The sequence below is a fragment of the Pleurodeles waltl genome, chromosome 9, assembly GCF_031143425.1.
Source record: "Pleurodeles waltl isolate 20211129_DDA chromosome 9, aPleWal1.hap1.20221129, whole genome shotgun sequence".
NCBI classification, from domain to species: Eukaryota; Metazoa; Chordata; class Amphibia; order Caudata; family Salamandridae; genus Pleurodeles; species Pleurodeles waltl.
The window spans coordinates 153,120,028-153,137,713 of record NC_090448.1 but is presented as its reverse complement, the minus strand read 5'-3'; the positions used below and the strand labels follow the sequence as shown (position 1 = coordinate 153,137,713).

Below are 17,686 nucleotides of genomic sequence, written 5' to 3'. Positions count from 1 at the left end.
TTCATCATACGCAAAATACAACATATGGAAAAAAGCTGCTACAGGCTTGCACCACTTAACATACCACCTTACCATAAGCAATACATAGGAGGCACTCCTTTCTCGGTACAAGCCTCTAGCCTTTGGAACTCACTACTAGACAACATTAGAAGCAAGACAGCTGTAAACATGGCTATTTCCTAGATAATTGCACAAACCACACCCCACGCAACAGAACCAAGAAAACAGTTGCACCCTAAAGGGCAATCCTTAGCTTGGAACCCATGAACTGAAAATGACAACCAGCAAACCGCTTGCAATATGGAGGTAACCTAAGAAGAACCAATCTATGGTTCGGTGTAGCATTATATAGTTATATACTTGCACATATAACAGTTATGACCTCCAATAATACAAAGACCATAATAGGCAGCAGTCAACAGTACATCGAAACTTGCACCTCAAATTCACGAGACATGCCTGCAACAAAGGTTGCCCATCACCAGCAATACAGCAAAAAAACAACAAAAACAAAAAAAACACACCACCAAATCTACAGGCACGGAATAACCAAAGAAATGTCTCACACACTGCTGATCCATTTGGAGGACTTTAATAGAGTGTCACTGCTGCAGGTCCCAAATATCTATACAAATGGACCGCTTCTTTATATCTAAAAAAAAAGACACTCAGATACAGAATGATGTTAAAAATGCCCATCCGAACAGAGCTCTTAACTTCTCTCTTCCTCCAATCATGCCACCTCAGCACCACAACTATACAGAAAATCTCAGATTGGACAGCCGAATGCAGTAACTGCATAAGAAGCCTACATCATATGTTCATGCGCGCCAAAACCGTGACCATATACCCCTGCTCAATGGAATCAAATGCTTTAGCGGTGTCTAGTAGGACCACCACTGCTGACATGGAGGGTTCTAGGTAATGAAGAGGCGCAAACAAGATGTGCAAGTTATATGCAGTAGATCTGGGGGGGATAAACCCCGATTGATCAGGCAGCACCAATTCAGAGAAAAGTGGTTGTAGTCTTGTTGCTATAACTTTAGCTAGTATTTTTTAAGTGATAGCGGCTTATACGATACGCATTGTTCTGGTGCTTTATCTGGTTTCATTAGTGCCTCAATTAAGGCTCTCTCAAGCAAGGAGGCAACTGTCATTCATGAAAGGCCTCCTCATACATCACGTGCAAATGTGGGGCTAGGAGGTTGGCAAACTCTTTATAAAATCCCCAGTTAAGCAGTCCAAAACTGGTGCTTTCCCATTTGGGAGTTGTATTACATCTTTGATCTCCTCTGTCGTTCGAGGCTGTGCCAAGTATTCACATTGCCCTCCAGAAAGCCATGCCAGTAAGTAAGTAGATATGAATTTTGGCCATCATGGCCGACAAGCAAGAGCTATATAAAAGGTAGAATACAAATGTGGAAAGGCCTGAAGGACTGCTGGAGTGTCATTAAGGTCCTGTGCTTCCGGAGTGATTATCTACAATGTTCCTGTCCTTTGGAGTGCCTCGATTTATTTGCTAAGCTGCAGCCAGGGTGGCCTCCCTCGCCATACACACTTGCCAGATGGTGCTTCAATAGGAACTGCTGTTCCTGGACCTCAAGGTCCTGAAAGCAGAGTCACTCACGGACAGCAGCCAAGGAGGTCTGCTGCTGGTCTATTGCGCAGTCCATCTCTAAGGCATGCAGTTTGCCTTCCATTTTTTGTAACTGAGTACGAATTGCCTTCCGTGTGTTGGCTTGCATAGCACTGCAGACAGCCCTAAATGTGACCCTGAACGCCTCCCATATAGTGGCCTTACTCTCCACTGTTACCACATTCAGTTCTAAATAGTGGACTATGACCTGTTTAAGCCTGTTACGGAAGACAGCATCTGATAGAGCAGTCATCCGAAACCACCATGTGTATGGGGGGATATCCATTGTTGGAAGTGAGATCGTTAGCAGTACTAGTGCATGATCAGATAATGTCTTCGGCATATGTGATATCTCTGACACCCATGAACACATGTCCCTGGAGATCAGCCATCAGTAATCCAACCTGGACCATGGAAGAGGATGTGAACGTGCCCTCCCGTGTCCCAGGGTGATGCAGTCTCAAGCACCCACCAAACCGTAGTCTTCCATCATGGTCTGTCACACTGCATCTGACTGTTTACCAAGCTAGTCCGTGGTCGGTGACCTATCCGTGTCAGGGTCAAGGTAGGTATTAAGTTGCCCCTCCCTCCCCGTGTTATATTTGCTGATGACATTTCATGAATATGCCGCCACAGTGAGGTGTAAAATTCAGGGTCATCTACATTAGGTCCATATGCGGTGATCAATGCTCCTGGGGTGTTCCGTAGATGTCCCAGAATAAATCGCCGGCCTTCCCTGCTCATCTACTACTGTTTGTGTGAGGTAAAGGGAAACCCCTTTTAAACCAGTATAAGCACTCCTCTGGAGTACGACAAATAGAATGAAGCTCATCTGTGCACTGCCCACCAGTAGTCAACAGCATGACCTGTCTCACGTATGAAGTGGGTTTCTTGAAGGAAAGCAATTTGCATATGGTGTCTGTCTAAGTAGGATAGTATCAATATTGTTTTCTGGGGATTATTAAGTGCCCCGTACATTCCGTGTTAGGAGTGATATGGTGCCCTGCTGTTGGTCCACTTTGAATATAAAGCAAGTGCTATACCCTTGCATACCTGATGGGCCTGTCTATTGGGCAGAAGACTGTATAAGATGTGTGCAGTGATATGATGACTGTGTAAACAAGTAACACATCCCCCACCCCCCTCCCACTTCAGCGACCAACCTTGTTAAAGACAATCCCAACATCTATGAACTCCAGAGTATACAAACTCTGAAAACAATGAAACATGTATACACGCTGTCTACTTATCAAAGTCATGTGGGGTGCTCCTTTGAGGGGGTACCAGAGAAATGGTACCCCTCCTGTGCTGCTGAGGTGGTCCAGAACACCATTATGTTCACCACCCAGTCTCGTCTTGCAATCAACTGAGGCCACAGTATTAAGTTAGTTCACTATTCCGATTCCACCTGCATCTCCAACTCAGATAGTGCAGCAGCTCAACAGACCAGCTCCCAATCTTAGTGACGTAGTAGGTTATTTGTCATCAACGCCATCATCTGCACCTTATTGTTTTGTTTTGTTGTAAGAGTCTTGAGCTGCCTTGTGAGCTGTGAATATTCTCCGTAACCTATCCAGTTCAATGCAAAGTCTTGCTGGGTACAGCACTGCATACTGAAGACCCATTTTTTGCAGCTGCCATTTTACCGATAGAAATTCCTGTCATGCTGTCTGCACCAACACTGTGAAGTTCGGACAGAAAGAGACATGATTGCCCTGGAAATTAAGTTCACCATTCTCAGGTGCCATTCGGAGCACCACGTCCCAGTTTCAATAGTTCAGGAGGCGCACAATTATGAGTCGCAGAGGAGTTCCAGGAGGAGGGCACGCCATCAATGACCTGTGTGCATGTTCGACCACTAGCATATTTGACAGGTTCTCAGGCCTGAACAAGGTAGTAATCATCTGCTCAATGTATATCTCTATCTTCCCAGTATTGGTCGATTCAGCTAGTCTCAGAATTCATAAATTATTTCTGTGGGAGCAAGCTTGTAAGTCCTAATTTTTGGCCTGGATCACACCAGGATCTTCTCCACCTTCAGGCACTTGGTGCCGCCAGACTGAAGTTCATCTTCAGTGATCGAGATTTGCTGCTTTACAGTCCTAAGCAGGCTTACCCAGTTTCGCCACAAGATGGTCCATGTGCAAATTTCGGGAGTCTATTTTTTCCGTCGACTCATTGGAGACTTGGTTGCATGGTTTGTACCATAGTCATAGTTGCAGAAGTCCCCTGTTCTGCTACATCCAGACTGTTGGCTAGTGACGAGCCCTGCGCCGCCTCCGTTGAGTGTCTAGCCTCGAATGCGACGAGTGGTTGGTTTATGAATGCTTTCCCCATTCTGTAGGAGTGGATGGGAGTGGATGTGTTTTTCTACTTGCAGGGGTTGCTGCGCAGACAGTGAGGCCTGGAACGCAGTCCTCAAGGAGTGCTTCTTCTCCCTTCCTGGAGTATGCTGAGACTGTAGATCAGTGCTCAAGGCTATAGGGTGCCCGACTCCAGCTACCCAGACAGATTTGCCACAGAGCTTGGTAATGATGGCATCACCCTTCAAGGAAAGTCATGCCCTCACAGGGCAGAGGAATTTCGGGTGTCAGGCGTGCCACAACAGCAGACCGTAGCGCTTTGCATAGTCCCAAGCCACAATTTCAGCTAGGGTCACTAGGCCTGGGAAAGCAGGCCAGAAACTGTTGAATCTGTTCCCCTTTAACTCGGAAGGATCTCCGCCAGCGCCAAAGAGCTCCTGTTATATTCCAGCTCATCAATTGAACGTTGCGGTATCAGGATGGCAGGATTATTAGCCGAAGAATGAGCCCAGTCTGCAGAGCTGCACTACTGTGCAGCCACCTTGCAGTGGGCTCTCTAGTACCCCCTGTCCCTCCCCCCAAACGGGCACAAAATGAATTTGTTTTAGGACCCTGGAGCAGCTTAAGCCCAAGTAAGGTTGTGCAGTGAGCGAGAAGTAGTTGTTAATGATCGCCCTGGCATGGGCACGCTTTGCTAGTTTATTTTTGTCTTCCAGAAGGGAATGGTGTACCTATCCTTTGTGCGAAGGGGCATTCATAATGATGCCCTGTGCATCTAAAATATCAACTGCACCTTTTAGAAGTATTTTGATTAGGGTTGTGCAAAGTTGTTAAGTCAGGTAAATTGCAACTGTGCAGAAAATCAGTCCAACTCAAAATCTCAGGTCAGACCGTCACTGAATGCAAACATAAAAAACAAATCAGTCCCAGCCTTGTTGGACCTCGTCAGTGAGGTGAAACTGGAGTCCTATAGCACAGTGAGCTACTGACCAAGATCAGGGCACATCTTTCACACTTGGGAACCACACTGATAAAAAAAAAAGTGATAGGTGGATTGTATCAATTAATCTCAGTTACCGGTAGTTACTCTGAGTTACATTGCAGTCCATCATTTTTATTCTAGTTACAAAACATCAGCACTAGATGCTGTTGAGTAGGGACTAGGCCTTAGCATACCAGACTGATACTGAACTGCGCCGAAGGCAGCACTCAAATCTAAAAGAGTAAGGGCTACAGTCCCTCCCAAATCCAAGATTGTTTTAAGATTTTCAGTAACACAAATGACAGCAGATTCAGTACTTTACTGGGCAGAAGCCTGACTGAGACATGTGAAGAAGGTTGCATGATTCCAAATGTTTAGGCAGTTGAAAGTTTACATGCTTTTCAAGAATCGTCGTTTCTATAGGCAGAAGCGAGATCAACCTGTAGTTTTCAAGTTTAGGTACATTTATGGAAGGCTTTTAAGCAGAGTAACAATCATTGCACACTTCCACTTTGAGGGAACAATGGCATTCACCGTGATTGTATTTAAAACATTGAACAAAACAGGAGAAAGAATGTCACTGCTCATTTTGAGAATCCACAGAGGCGCTGAGGGAGCAGGAAACCCAGACTTTGTGGCACACAAAAGAGTCTCAAAATTTGCTTTATCAGAAAGGCTAAAAAAAAAAGACAATGCTGGCTCTGAAGGGATTGGAATAATAGACGTAACGTCCTCCGTCAAACCAACAAAGGAGGCATAGATATCAGCTACCTTCCTAAAGGTAACTTCTAAAACAGGAGGTCACAGGGTCAAGTAGACCACGTCCAGAGACTTGATATTTTAAAAAAAAAAAACAACAAAAAAACAAAGCTCTTTTGAAAAGTAGTAAACACTGCTAAAAGACTGAGCTGGCTTCTCAACATGCTCTATGATAGTAAATAACTTATTTTATACTTAAATTAATCCTACTGATTATTGTGCTTTGTCCAAGATGCAGGTGAACGTACTTTTCCTTTAGTGCCAAATTACGCCTGTATAAGTACATCAAATGCTTGCACAATCCAACTGTTGACCCCACTCCTCACACAATCTTCAATTGATCCCTCTGAACCAGGAACATTGTTCTGTTTGAGATTACAGAAGGCAATAGGATTGTGGGGCCAAATTGGAAAACATACGGTCAAAAACATGGTCCACTGTATGAGTTGAAACAGTTACTAATTACTGTAAATCAAGGGACTTTGAAATCCCTTATGTGATTTGAGGCTGTAACACAATTAGGGCCATATGTACTAAAGCATTTTCCCATAGACACAGAATGCGTAAAATCCTTTGATACATCTGGCCCTTAGAGTCAAAGTGAATGTTCAAGTCACTAACAATGTTAAATTTAGTATGTTTAAGACAAAAGGAGACAAAGCCTCTGTTTAAATGGACACCAATTATTAGATGGTCCCAGGGCAATAAATAAGAACCAGATAAAGCAAAATGGTTATAGAGACTTATCGAAAAGATGAAAGCTTCACAGTGAGGGGCAAGGAGATTCTCTATAAAGCAGGTATGATTACATTTAAAAAATAATCGCTATCCTGACTCCCTTCTTGTCCAAACAATCATATTTAACTACACCATTACCATCAGGGAGGACCATAGCAATATCAGGTGTATAATGTTCATTTAATCAGGCAGGTTTTTGTTAGGAAAGAGCACCGGGATTGAAATGAAATGCAAGAAGTTAAAACCATCAATGTTTTATTTTAAAAAGTAGCAACATTCAAACAAAAAAAAATAATAATAATAATAATAATAATAATATATATATATATATATATATATGGAAAATGTCACTTACCCAGTGTACATCTGTTCGTGGCATTAGTCGCTACAGATTCACATGCTGTGCACATCCCGCCATCTGGTGTTGGGCTCGGAGTGTTACAAGTTGTTTTTCTTCGAAGAAGTCTTTTCGAGTCACGAGATCGAGGGACTCCTCCCATTTCGGCTCCATTGCGCATGGGCGTCGACTCCATCTTAGATTGTTTTCCCCCGCAGAGGGTGAGGTAGGAGTTGTATATGCTAGTAATAGTGCCCATGCAATGGAGTGAATACGTATGTACATAATGTAGTTTAAAGTAATATATATATTTACAAATATACAGATGTTCAAGATCAACTTCTAAACGGCTACATGCTCCCGGGGAGGCGGGTGGCCGCATGTGAATCTGCATGTGAAGCACATGTGGAATAATGCCACGAACAGATGTACACTGGGTAAGTGAAATTTTCCGTTCGGTGGCATGTGTAGCTGCAGATACACATGCTGTGCATAGACTAGAAAAAAGTTATCTCCCCAAAAGCGGTGGTTCAGCCTGTAGGAGTTGAAGTTGTCTGAAACAATGTTCGTAGTACTGCTTGGCCTACTGTGGCTTGCTGTGTTAGCACATCTACATAGTAGTGTTTGGTAAATGTATGAGGCGTAGACCATGTAGCTGCCTTACATATTTCTGTCATTGGAATATTTCCTAGAAAGTCCATGGTAGCACCTTTCTTTCTAGTTGAGTGTGCCTTTGGTGTAATAGGCAGTTCTTTTTTTGCTTTAAGATAACAGGTTTGAATGCACTTAACTATCCATCTAGCAATGCCTTGCTTAGAAATTGGATTTCCTGTATTGCGAATTAGTTTTGTTCTGTCAATGTAGTACATTAACGCTCTTTTGATGTCTAATGTATGTAGTGCTCTTTCAGCTACGGAGTCTGGCTGTGGGAAGAACACTGGTAATTCTACTGTTTGATTTAAGTGGAACGGTGATATGACTTGGTAAAAATTTAGGATTTGTTCGTAGAACTACTTTATGCTTGTGTATCTGAATAAATGGTTCTTGTATGGTAAATGCTTGAATCTCACTTACTCTTCTTAAAGATGTGATGGCAATTAAAAATGCAACTTTCCTTGTTAAGTATTGCATTTCACAAGAGTGCATGGGCTCAAAAGGTGGACCCATGAGTCGTGTTAAGACAATGTTGAGGTCTTATGAAGGAACTGGTGGTGTTCTTGGTGGAATAATTCTCTTTAGACCTTCCATAAATGCTTTTATCACTGGTATTCTAAATAGAGAAGTTGAGTGCGTAATTTGCAGGTAAGCTGAAATTGCTGTAAGATGTATTTTAATGGAAGAAAAAGCTAGCTTTGATTTTTGCAAATGTAGTAAGTATCCTACGATGTCTTTGGCAGATGCGTGTAAGGGTTGAATTTGATTATTATGGCAGTAATAAACAAATCTTTTCCACTTATTTGCATAGCAATGTCTAGTGGTAGGTTTCCTAGCTTGTTTTATGACCTCCATACATTCCTGTGTAAGGTCTAAATGTCCGAACTCTAGGACTTCAGGAGCCAGATTGCTAGATTCAGCGATGCTGGATTTGGGTGTCTGATCTGTTGTTTGTGTTGCGTTAACAGATCTGGTATGTTTGGTAGTTTGACATGAGGAACTACTGAGAGGTCTAGTAGTGTTGTGTACCAAGGTTGCCTTGCCCATGTTGGTGCTATTAGTATAAGTTTGAGTTTGTTTTGACTCAGCTTGTTTACTAGATATGGAAGGAGTGGGAGAGGGGGAAAAGCGTAAGCAAATATCCCTGACCAACTCATCCATAACGCCGCCCTTGGTTTAAATTTATACTGTTCCACCATTGAAGCGAGGTGTATGTTTGGCGGTCTACCAACACCAGATCTAGAATTTGACCCTATGCCTGTGACCACTGATGCTAGGCACTGTTGTAAGGGCCGCATGTGCAACCTTGCGTTTGGGACAATGGCTATGCATGAGGACATCATGCCTAAGAGTTTCATCACCATTTTGAATTGTATTTTTTGATTTGGATACATGGCCTGTATTACATTGTGAAGTGCCTGAACTCTTTGTGGACTTGGAGTGGCAATCCCTTTTGCTGTGTTGATTGTCGCCCCCAAGTATTGCTGTGTTTGACACAGCAGAAGGTGTGACTTTGTGTAGTTGATTGTGAAACCTAGTTTGTGGAGGGTTTCTATGACATACTCTGTGTGTTGTGAACACTTTTCTAGCGTGTTGGTTTTGATTAACCAATCGTCTAGGTACTGGAACACATGTATTTGCTGCCTTCTGATATGTGCAGCTACGACTGCTAGGCACTTTGTAAAAACTCCTGGCGCAGTTGTTATTCCGAATGGCAACACCTTGAAGTGGTAATGTATCCCTTGGAATACAAACCTTAAGTACCTTCTGTGTGAAGGATGTATCGGTATATGGAAATATGCATCCTTTAGGTCTAGTGTTGTCATGTAGTCTTGTTGTTTGAGTAGTGGGATTATGTCTTGTAATGTCACCATGTGAAAGTGATCTGATTTGATGTAGGTATTTAATGTTCGGAGATCTAATATAGGTCTCAGAGTGTTGTCTTTTTTGGGTATGAGAAAGTACAGAGAGTAAACTCCTGTTCCTTTCTGGTGTTCTGGTACTAATTCTATTGCTTCTTTTAGTAGTAATGCCTAAACTTCTAGTCCTAGAAGTTTTATATGTTCTTTTGACATATTGTGTGTTTTCGGTGGTACGTTTGGAGGGAATTTGAGAAATTCAATGCAATAACCATGCTGGATAATTGCCAGTACCCAAGTGTCTGTTGTTGTCTCCTCCCAATGTTTGTAAAATAGTCTTAGTCTCCCCCCCCCCAGGTGTTATGTGTTGGGGATGTGTGACTTGGAAGTCACGGTTTGTTTTGAGGGGTTTTGGGGCTTTGGAACTTCCCTCTATTTTTTGGGGAATTGTGCCCCTCTATATTGCCCCCAAAAACTTCCCCGCTGGTATTGGCTTTGGTAAGTGGGCCTTGTTTGTGAGGTTGTGGCCTCTGTAGGTTGACCTCGAAACCCTCCCCTAAATGGTGTCTTGCGAAATGTGCCTCTGCTTTGTGGGGAGTAGAGTGCGCCCATGGCTTTTGCGGTATCAGTATCTTTTTTGAGTTTTTCAATAGCAGTGTCGACTTCTGGCCCAAACAACTGCTGTTCATTAAAGGGCATATTCAGCACGGCTTGTTGTATTTCCGGCTTGAATCCTGACGTGCGCAACCATGCGTGTCTCCTTATTGTTATTACAGTATTTACTGTCCTTGCAGCTGTATCTGCTGCGTCCATTGATGACCGTATCTGATTATTGGAGATACTTTGTCCTTCTTCTACCACTTGTTGTGCCCTTTTCTGGAACTCTTTGGGTAAGTGTTCTATGAAATGCTGCATTTTGTCCCTATGAGCTCTATCGTATCTTGCCAAAAGTGCTTGTGAATTGGCAATACGCCATTGGTTTGCTGCAACTCTTTTACCCGCAGCATCGAATTTGCGACTCTCCTTGTCTGGAGGTGGTGCATCTCCCGAGGTATGAGAGTTTGCTCTCTTGCGAGCTGCCTCAACAACCACAGAATCTGGTGTTAATTGCTGCGTAATATAAACAGGGTCTGTTGGTGGTGGCTTGTACTTTTTTTCCACCCTTGGAGTTATGGCTCTGCCTTTAACAGGCTCCTGAAATATTTGTTTTGAATGTTTTAGAATTCCCGGGAGCATTGGTAAGCTTTGGTATTGGCTAGGAGTGGAGGAGAGTGTATTAAATAAAAAGTCATCCTCAATTGGTTCTGAATGCAAGGTGACGTTATGAAACGCAGCTGCCCTTGAGACCACCTGTGTGTAGGAAGTACTGTCTTCAGGTGGCGATGGCCTTGTAGGGTAACAGTCTGGGCTGTTATCTGATACAGGAGCATCATAAAGGTCCCATGCATCAGGATCATCTTGACTCATTGCAGTACGAGTCGGGGATTGCATCAGTGGTGGAGTGGCTACCGGTGATGTGTGCATTGATGGTGGTGGAGATGGTGGTGGAGATGGTGGTGGAGTTGTCTTGCCACCTTTGCCTGTGGCTGCTTGTCCTTTTCTTGAAAGGCAAGTCTTCTTTTCATCTTATTTGGGGGAAGAGTGCTTATTTTCCCTGTGTCTTTTTGAATGTGGAGCCTTCTTTGAGTGTAGTCTGGCTCAACAGATTGAAGTTCCTCTCCGAACTTATGTCCTTGCATCTGGGAGGACAATCCCTGTTCCTCTGTGTAGGAACCTGTTTTCGGTTCCGAGGCTGGATGTTTCGGAATCGAAATCTTTTCGGTCGCCTTTTTGGGCTCCGAGGCAACCTTCTTTATTTTCGGCGTCGGGGTGTCTCGGTGCCGAACCATTTCGGTGCCACTGTCTCGGTGCCGAATCTGTTCGGAGCTGCTGTCACGGGCCCGAGATAGCTGTGTGGCGGTATCTCGACCGGAGTTGGATGACTTCGCCAAATGCATGCCCTTTTTCAGTGCCGATGATCGGTCACCTATTTTTCAGGTTAAGCCATGGCCTGTTGGCGGTGGCGTCCCCTGGGCTTTTGTTGTCTTCTCGTGAGTTTTATCTTTCGACGTCTTACTCGCGGTTTTCGGCATTTCTTCGGGATCGAGCTCGTCCGAGTCCGATTCATGGATGGAGAAGCTTTCTTCTTCCTCTTCAAAACGCCCTTGTCCTGTCGGCGCCGACACCATCTGCAGTCTTCTTGCTCTTCGGTCTCTTAATGTCTTCCTCGACCGAAACGCTCGACAGGCTTCAGAGGTATCCTCCTTGTGCTCTGGAGACGGACACAAGTTACAGACCAAATGCTGATCTGTATATGTATACTTGTTATGACATTTTGAGCAGAAGCGGAATGGGGTCCGTTCCATCAGCCTTGAAGAAACACGAGGCCAGGCCGACCAGGCCCCGACGGGGGGATCGAAAAAACCCCAAAGGGCCACCGGAGCTCTTCAAAAGTCGGTGTCGATCTGTTATAACTAACCCGATACCGAACGCAAACAATACCAACGATTTTTCCGAGATTCTAACTAACTTTCCGACCCGAAACACGGAACGAAAAGGAACACGTCCAAACCCGATGGCGGAAAAAAAACAATCTAAGATGGAGTCGACGCCCATGCGCAATGGAGCTGAAATGGGAGGAGTCCCTCGATCTCGTGACTAGAAAAGACTTCTTCGAAGAAAAACAACTTGTAACACTCCGAGCCCAACACCAGATAGCGGGATGTGCACAGCATGTGTATCTGCAGCTACACATGCCACCAAACATATATTTACTTGCTTTAGTATCAATTGAGCATTGTTTAGATGACCATATGCCCATGATTACCAGCTTCAGATGCAAGCCTGAACTTGTACTGGAAACAGAACTGTGCTCTTTGTAGGAGGTGAAATCTATGTTTAGAATCTTTGGGGAGCACGGCATGCCAGCAGCTGAGATGTAGAACACATGCATCGAGTTTTAGAGTTAGAACCAAGGTCACTCGCCCTGTTCGAGTGCCGACAGTCTTTTCTTTTGTGCATCCTCGTCCTCTCATCACCTCTATTTTTATAGAGAGTGAACCTTTTGTGAGGAGGCCAAGAAGGAACACTAGAACGTACTCCAAGATGGAGTCCCTGTGACATTGAGAAAATGGGAGTCTCACCTGCCCCTTCCGCAAAAGAATGTGGAGCGGGAGGCCAGACGTTGCCCATGATGCAAAACAAACAACAAAAAAACAAGAGAGAACCAGAAGTAAATTTTGACACAGCCCAAAATTTCCACTGGTCTAAACAAAAGATTTCTCAAACACATGCAACTTAAGGCAGTATGTGTGGTTATCAAAAAATGTCACTAACTTATTCTATATTCACATTGTACAGCCTTCTTCCAGAGGCAAACAAAAAGCAACGTTCAACTAGCACTAACTGGGAATCTGTAGTAACATGAGAGCAGCCGAACATTAAACAAGCCATGACAAAGCTAAAAGATTTGACATTTGTATGGTAAGTGGGTTAGGTTTCAACACAAACACATACTGTTTAACACATTGATTTTACCAACGATTGCTTGCCAGCAGCAGTGGGGAGAAATTGCAGGTAAAAGCATAAAAATTTTTTTTTTAAAACTGCTACGGAAAAACAAAGGCTTCTTTTATACGGTCACTATTTAAGATGTTTTTGTCAGTGTTTGCTTCCCTGTGCTACTAAGCAGGCCAGCAGCCAATTTCAGATGTAAAATGGTATCTCATGCATACCAATGGAGGTTAAGAGGATACACCATAAGAGTTCATGGAAAGAAGACAAGAATACATTTCTCATGTGGACTGAACAGCGAGGCGACTAAAAAAGAAAAGTCACATGCCAGCGGTTGAAGTTTCTGGAGCAAAAGAAGCCAATGTCAGAAAGAAGCTGATCGAATGCCTCTAAATGCAAAAATTTAATATAATATGTTCATCATGTATTGCCAAAGCACCATGTATAATCTAACATTAAAAAAATAAAATCTTCCACAAATACATACAGGAACTGCTATTTACCTGATGTCTGTTCTGAATCATCCTGGACTCGCTGAGTATCGTTTGTTGCTTGATTTATGGTCTTCAAAATTTGCTGGAACTGCTCCCGAGTCAAACATACTAAACTTTCCCTTAGATCTTCAGCTGATATGTTTGATTTCTTAGGAGTCTTTTGTTTAGAAAATGCTGTGGACTGTGAGGTCTTTTTAATAGTGTGTGACTTTTGCTCACTGGGTTTTCTCGCTGTATTAACTTGTTGCATTATTAAGTCATGGCCAGTGTATTTTATTTGCTGAACTGGATTAGTGGATGCTTTCTTTGAAACAAATGATCCAGTGTTTCTTTCGCTCTTGGTTTGTGAAAGTCCAGACACAGTTCGTTTTTGTAGAAAAAGCTTTTCGTTTGTGACAGGGGTGTTCCGGGTTGCATTAAACACATGTCCATTTGGCGCTGCTTTAAGAATTTGTCCAGTCGGTTTTAGCGCAGGGGGTTGCACCTGTAGTACCTTTTTAAAACTACTCTGTGAAGCAAAAATTTAGAATTATTTATTTACATAAAAGTTGTACACATGGAGAATTGGGCCCAGGAGGCATCAGATCGCAGTAAGACAATTTATAAAGAAACAATAGTATTTATCTGAACATCACATCAATGGCATAAACTCACACTGTAAACAATTAACAACATTTCCTGACAAACGTTCCAGATGTTTGAAATTAAGAAAGTCACTCATTATCTGAAGTTAAGATGGATACTCTATACAGAAGTCACATTGGGAACTGGAAAACTACCTAGAGAAGCAGGTCACATACAGGGAGTGCAGAATTATTAGGCAAGTTGTATTTTTGAGGATTAATTTTATTATTGAACAACAACCATGTTCTCAATGAACCCAAAAAACTCATTAATATCAAAGCTGAATATTTTTGGAAGTAGTTTTTAGTTTGTTTTTAGTTTTAGCTATGTTAGGGGGATATCTGTGTGTGCAGGTGACTATTACTGTGCATAATTATTAGGCAACTCAACAAAAAAAAAATATATACCCATTTCAATTATTTATTATTACCAGTGAAACCAATATAACATCTCAACATTCACAAATATACATTTCTGACATTCAAAAACAAAACAAAAAAAAATCAGTGACCAATATAGCCACCTTTCTTTGCAAGGACACTCAAAAGCCTGCCATCCATGGATTCTGTCAGTGTTTTGATCTGTTCACCATCAACATTGCGTGCAGCAGCAACCACAGCCTCCCAGACACTGTTCAGAGAGGTGTACTGTTTTCCCTCCTTGTAAATCTCACATTTGATGATGGACCACAGGTTCTCAATGGGGTTCAGATCAGGTGAACAAGGAGGCCATGTCATTAGATTTCCTTCTTTTATACCCTTTCTTGCCAGCCACGCTGTGGAGTACTTGGACGCGTGTGATGGAGCATTGTCCTGCATGAAAATCATGTTTTTCTTGAAGGATGCAGACTTCTTCCTGTACCACTGCTTGAAGAAGGTGTCTTCCAGGAACTGGCAGTAGGACTTGGAGTTGAGCTTGACTCCATCCTCAACCCGAAAAGGCCCCACAAGCTCATCTTTGATGATACCAGCCCAAACCAGTACTCCACCTCCACCTTGCTGGCGTCTGAGTCGGACTGGAGCTCTCTGCCCTTTACCAATCCAGCCACGGGCCCATCCATCTGGCCCATCAAGACTCACTCTCATTTCATCAGTCCATAAAACCTTAGAAAAATCAGTCTTGAGATATTTCTTGGCCCAGTCTTGACGTTTCAGCTTGTGTGTCTTGTTCAGTGGTGGTCGTCTTTCAGCCTTTCTTACCTTGGCCATGTCTCTGAGTATTGCACACCTTGTGCTTTTGGGCACTCCAGTGATGTTGCAGCTCTGAAATATGGCCAAACTGGTGGCAAGTGGCATCGTGGCAGCTGCACGCTTGACTTTTCTCAGTTCATGGGCAGTTATTTTGCGCCTTTGTTTTTCCACACGCTTCTTGCGACCCTGTTGACTATTTTGAATGAAACGCTTGATTGTTCGATGATCACGCTTCAGAAGCTTTGCAATTTTAAGAGTGCTGCATCCCTCTGCAAGATATCTCACTATTTTTGACTTTTCTGAGCCTGTCAAGTCCTTCTTTTGACCCATTTTGCCAAAGGAAAGGAAGTTGCCTAATAATTATGCACACCTGATATAAGGTGTTGATGTCATTAGACCACACCCCTTCTCATTACAGAGATGCACATCACCTAATATGCTTAATTGGTAGTAGGCTTTCGAGACTATACAGCTTGGAGTAAGACAACATGCATAAAGAGGATGATGTGGTCAAAATACTCATTTGCCTAATAATTCTGCACTCCCTGTATGTAGAAATGAGGTACAGCTAGACAACTTTACCAAATATAAATGAGCCTACGGTGAAAGAGAGAGAGAATTCTTAATTTTAAGATTGCTACCAGGTAACAACTGGTTTGAAGTGCATTGTCTTTTGAAGGCAGGTGGTTTCAGAAGAAGAGTTTTAGAACATCTAACATAACACAGATTACCTGAAATAATCAATTTCTGGACCAAACATTTTAGGGTTAGGGTGTCAATGTAAACAGTCTTAGATACCTATACTATTATAATAATGTTCCCATTACTTGTGCCCATCATTATTCCTATTCTGTTAATTTTTCCTTTAGCCAATTATTGTTGGGGCACAACCTTTTCAATTTAGCTGGAATGGCCATTTCAGCTGGTGTTTACGACAGGCCCACATACCATTTAAAAAAGCTTGGAAAATTATAAAATCTTTAGGTGGAACCCAGTGCAGCATAATAGGCTCACTATACTGTATATATACACACTGATTTCGGGTTTCTTATTACACTTTAAATCACACAACAAATATGTTTCAGTGATTTTGTGATCAAGGCATTTACAAGTGCCCTACTTACATATGAAATTACTTAACCAGGAAACATTCTCTACTTGTGATGGTTCACACAATCTCAGACTAATCCACATCAAACATTTGTGAATGAAGTTGTAGCCTCCGATTCCATACCCTGTATATTGCTTTTCAGTGTCTCTTAACAGGTATTATCACAAGAGTGAATTAATAATCTGTGTGTGCATAACATCAATAGGTCTGTCATACCTGATAGCTCTGGCACCATATTTGGAATATGTGGTTAGGCCTGGTGTGACCAAGAACTCTCCCTCCTTACTTTTTTCCTGACATTCCCTTGAGAGACAGTTTCAAGTACAGGTACTAGGAATTCTTTTTAATGTGCATCAAACCACACCGTTGTACTTTCTGTAGAAAGCACAATGAAAATTAACCCTCAAAATTGTCATTTCCTTCACAAATGTTTCCCCATGCATCACACACAGTGGTGCCAACCACCACTGTAAACATCATTACAACAGCAGAAGAATCACAATGAAAGCAAAATACTCAAGCACTTACCTATGTGTTTCCATCACTTTTTTACTCTCTTACCCGCAATGAAGAGTCAAGCAACACCAACACCATCAGCACAATGAATACAATATTCCACAATAAGACCCTTATTTCTCAGAGTTCTTACCGGCAAATCCTTCGTCCCTTATCATCATTAATTCAACAAATCCCTATCTCTTAGAAATGCATGATGCAACACGCTCCACTTGCATAAATTCACCTTCTCATCCTTTTTGATAAACTGCTAAATCCCATCCTTGCTCATGAAGGAAAAGAGCTACAAAAGTGAAACCTCAGCCCCAAACAGATCTTTACAATCGCCTGAGACATACCAGCCAGGCTTACATCCAGATTTCATAATTTACACCTCAATATTGCAGGCCACCAATGACACCCTGCAAATCAGAGGGGACTCCTGTCTTCTCTTTTTGCAGGCCTTTGTTACTGTTTAACAATAAGACCACTGGGCACCCTCTCCATCTACAGGGACATGAACATTCAAGAACTGTGCTTAATTGGGGTCTCCTCTTTATCCAATATGCAATCTGCAATACATTAAGAGAGATTACAAAGCAGCCACCCTCCATGTCATACATGGAGTTTCCCGGGACTCCGTTCTTGTTCCAGCAATATTTAGTCTCTTCATTAATTCTACATTAATTTAGAACAGAGTTTAGTCTCACCAGAACACTGAAAAATCATCATGAAGCAATAAGCTTAACAGATTCTATGTCAGGACCAGAGGCGATGATTATGCTTTAACTTCCTTCGCTCTTATTTACAGCAGCCCTTTTAACATTAAATGTTTTTCATGATATTGATGTTGACTTGACTACGAAGTGTGCTGGGATCCTTCTAACCAGGCCCCAGCACCAGGGTTCTTTCCCCAAACTGTACCATTGTCTCCACAATTGGCCCACCGCTA

General features: G+C 42.7%; 1 protein-coding gene across 2 annotated transcripts in view; it reads right to left on the bottom strand.

The window, feature by feature from the left end:
• CCDC66 (coiled-coil domain containing 66) overlaps positions 1-17,686 on the bottom strand; it is a 236,185-nt gene that overhangs the window by 186,411 nt on the left and 32,088 nt on the right. For both annotated transcript variants that reach the window (XM_069206457.1, XM_069206458.1), the window contains exon 4: positions 13,324-13,822. In XM_069206457.1, the coding sequence (XP_069062558.1) occupies positions 13,324-13,822 (499 nt within the window). The remainder of the gene's footprint in view (positions 1-13,323; positions 13,823-17,686) is intronic.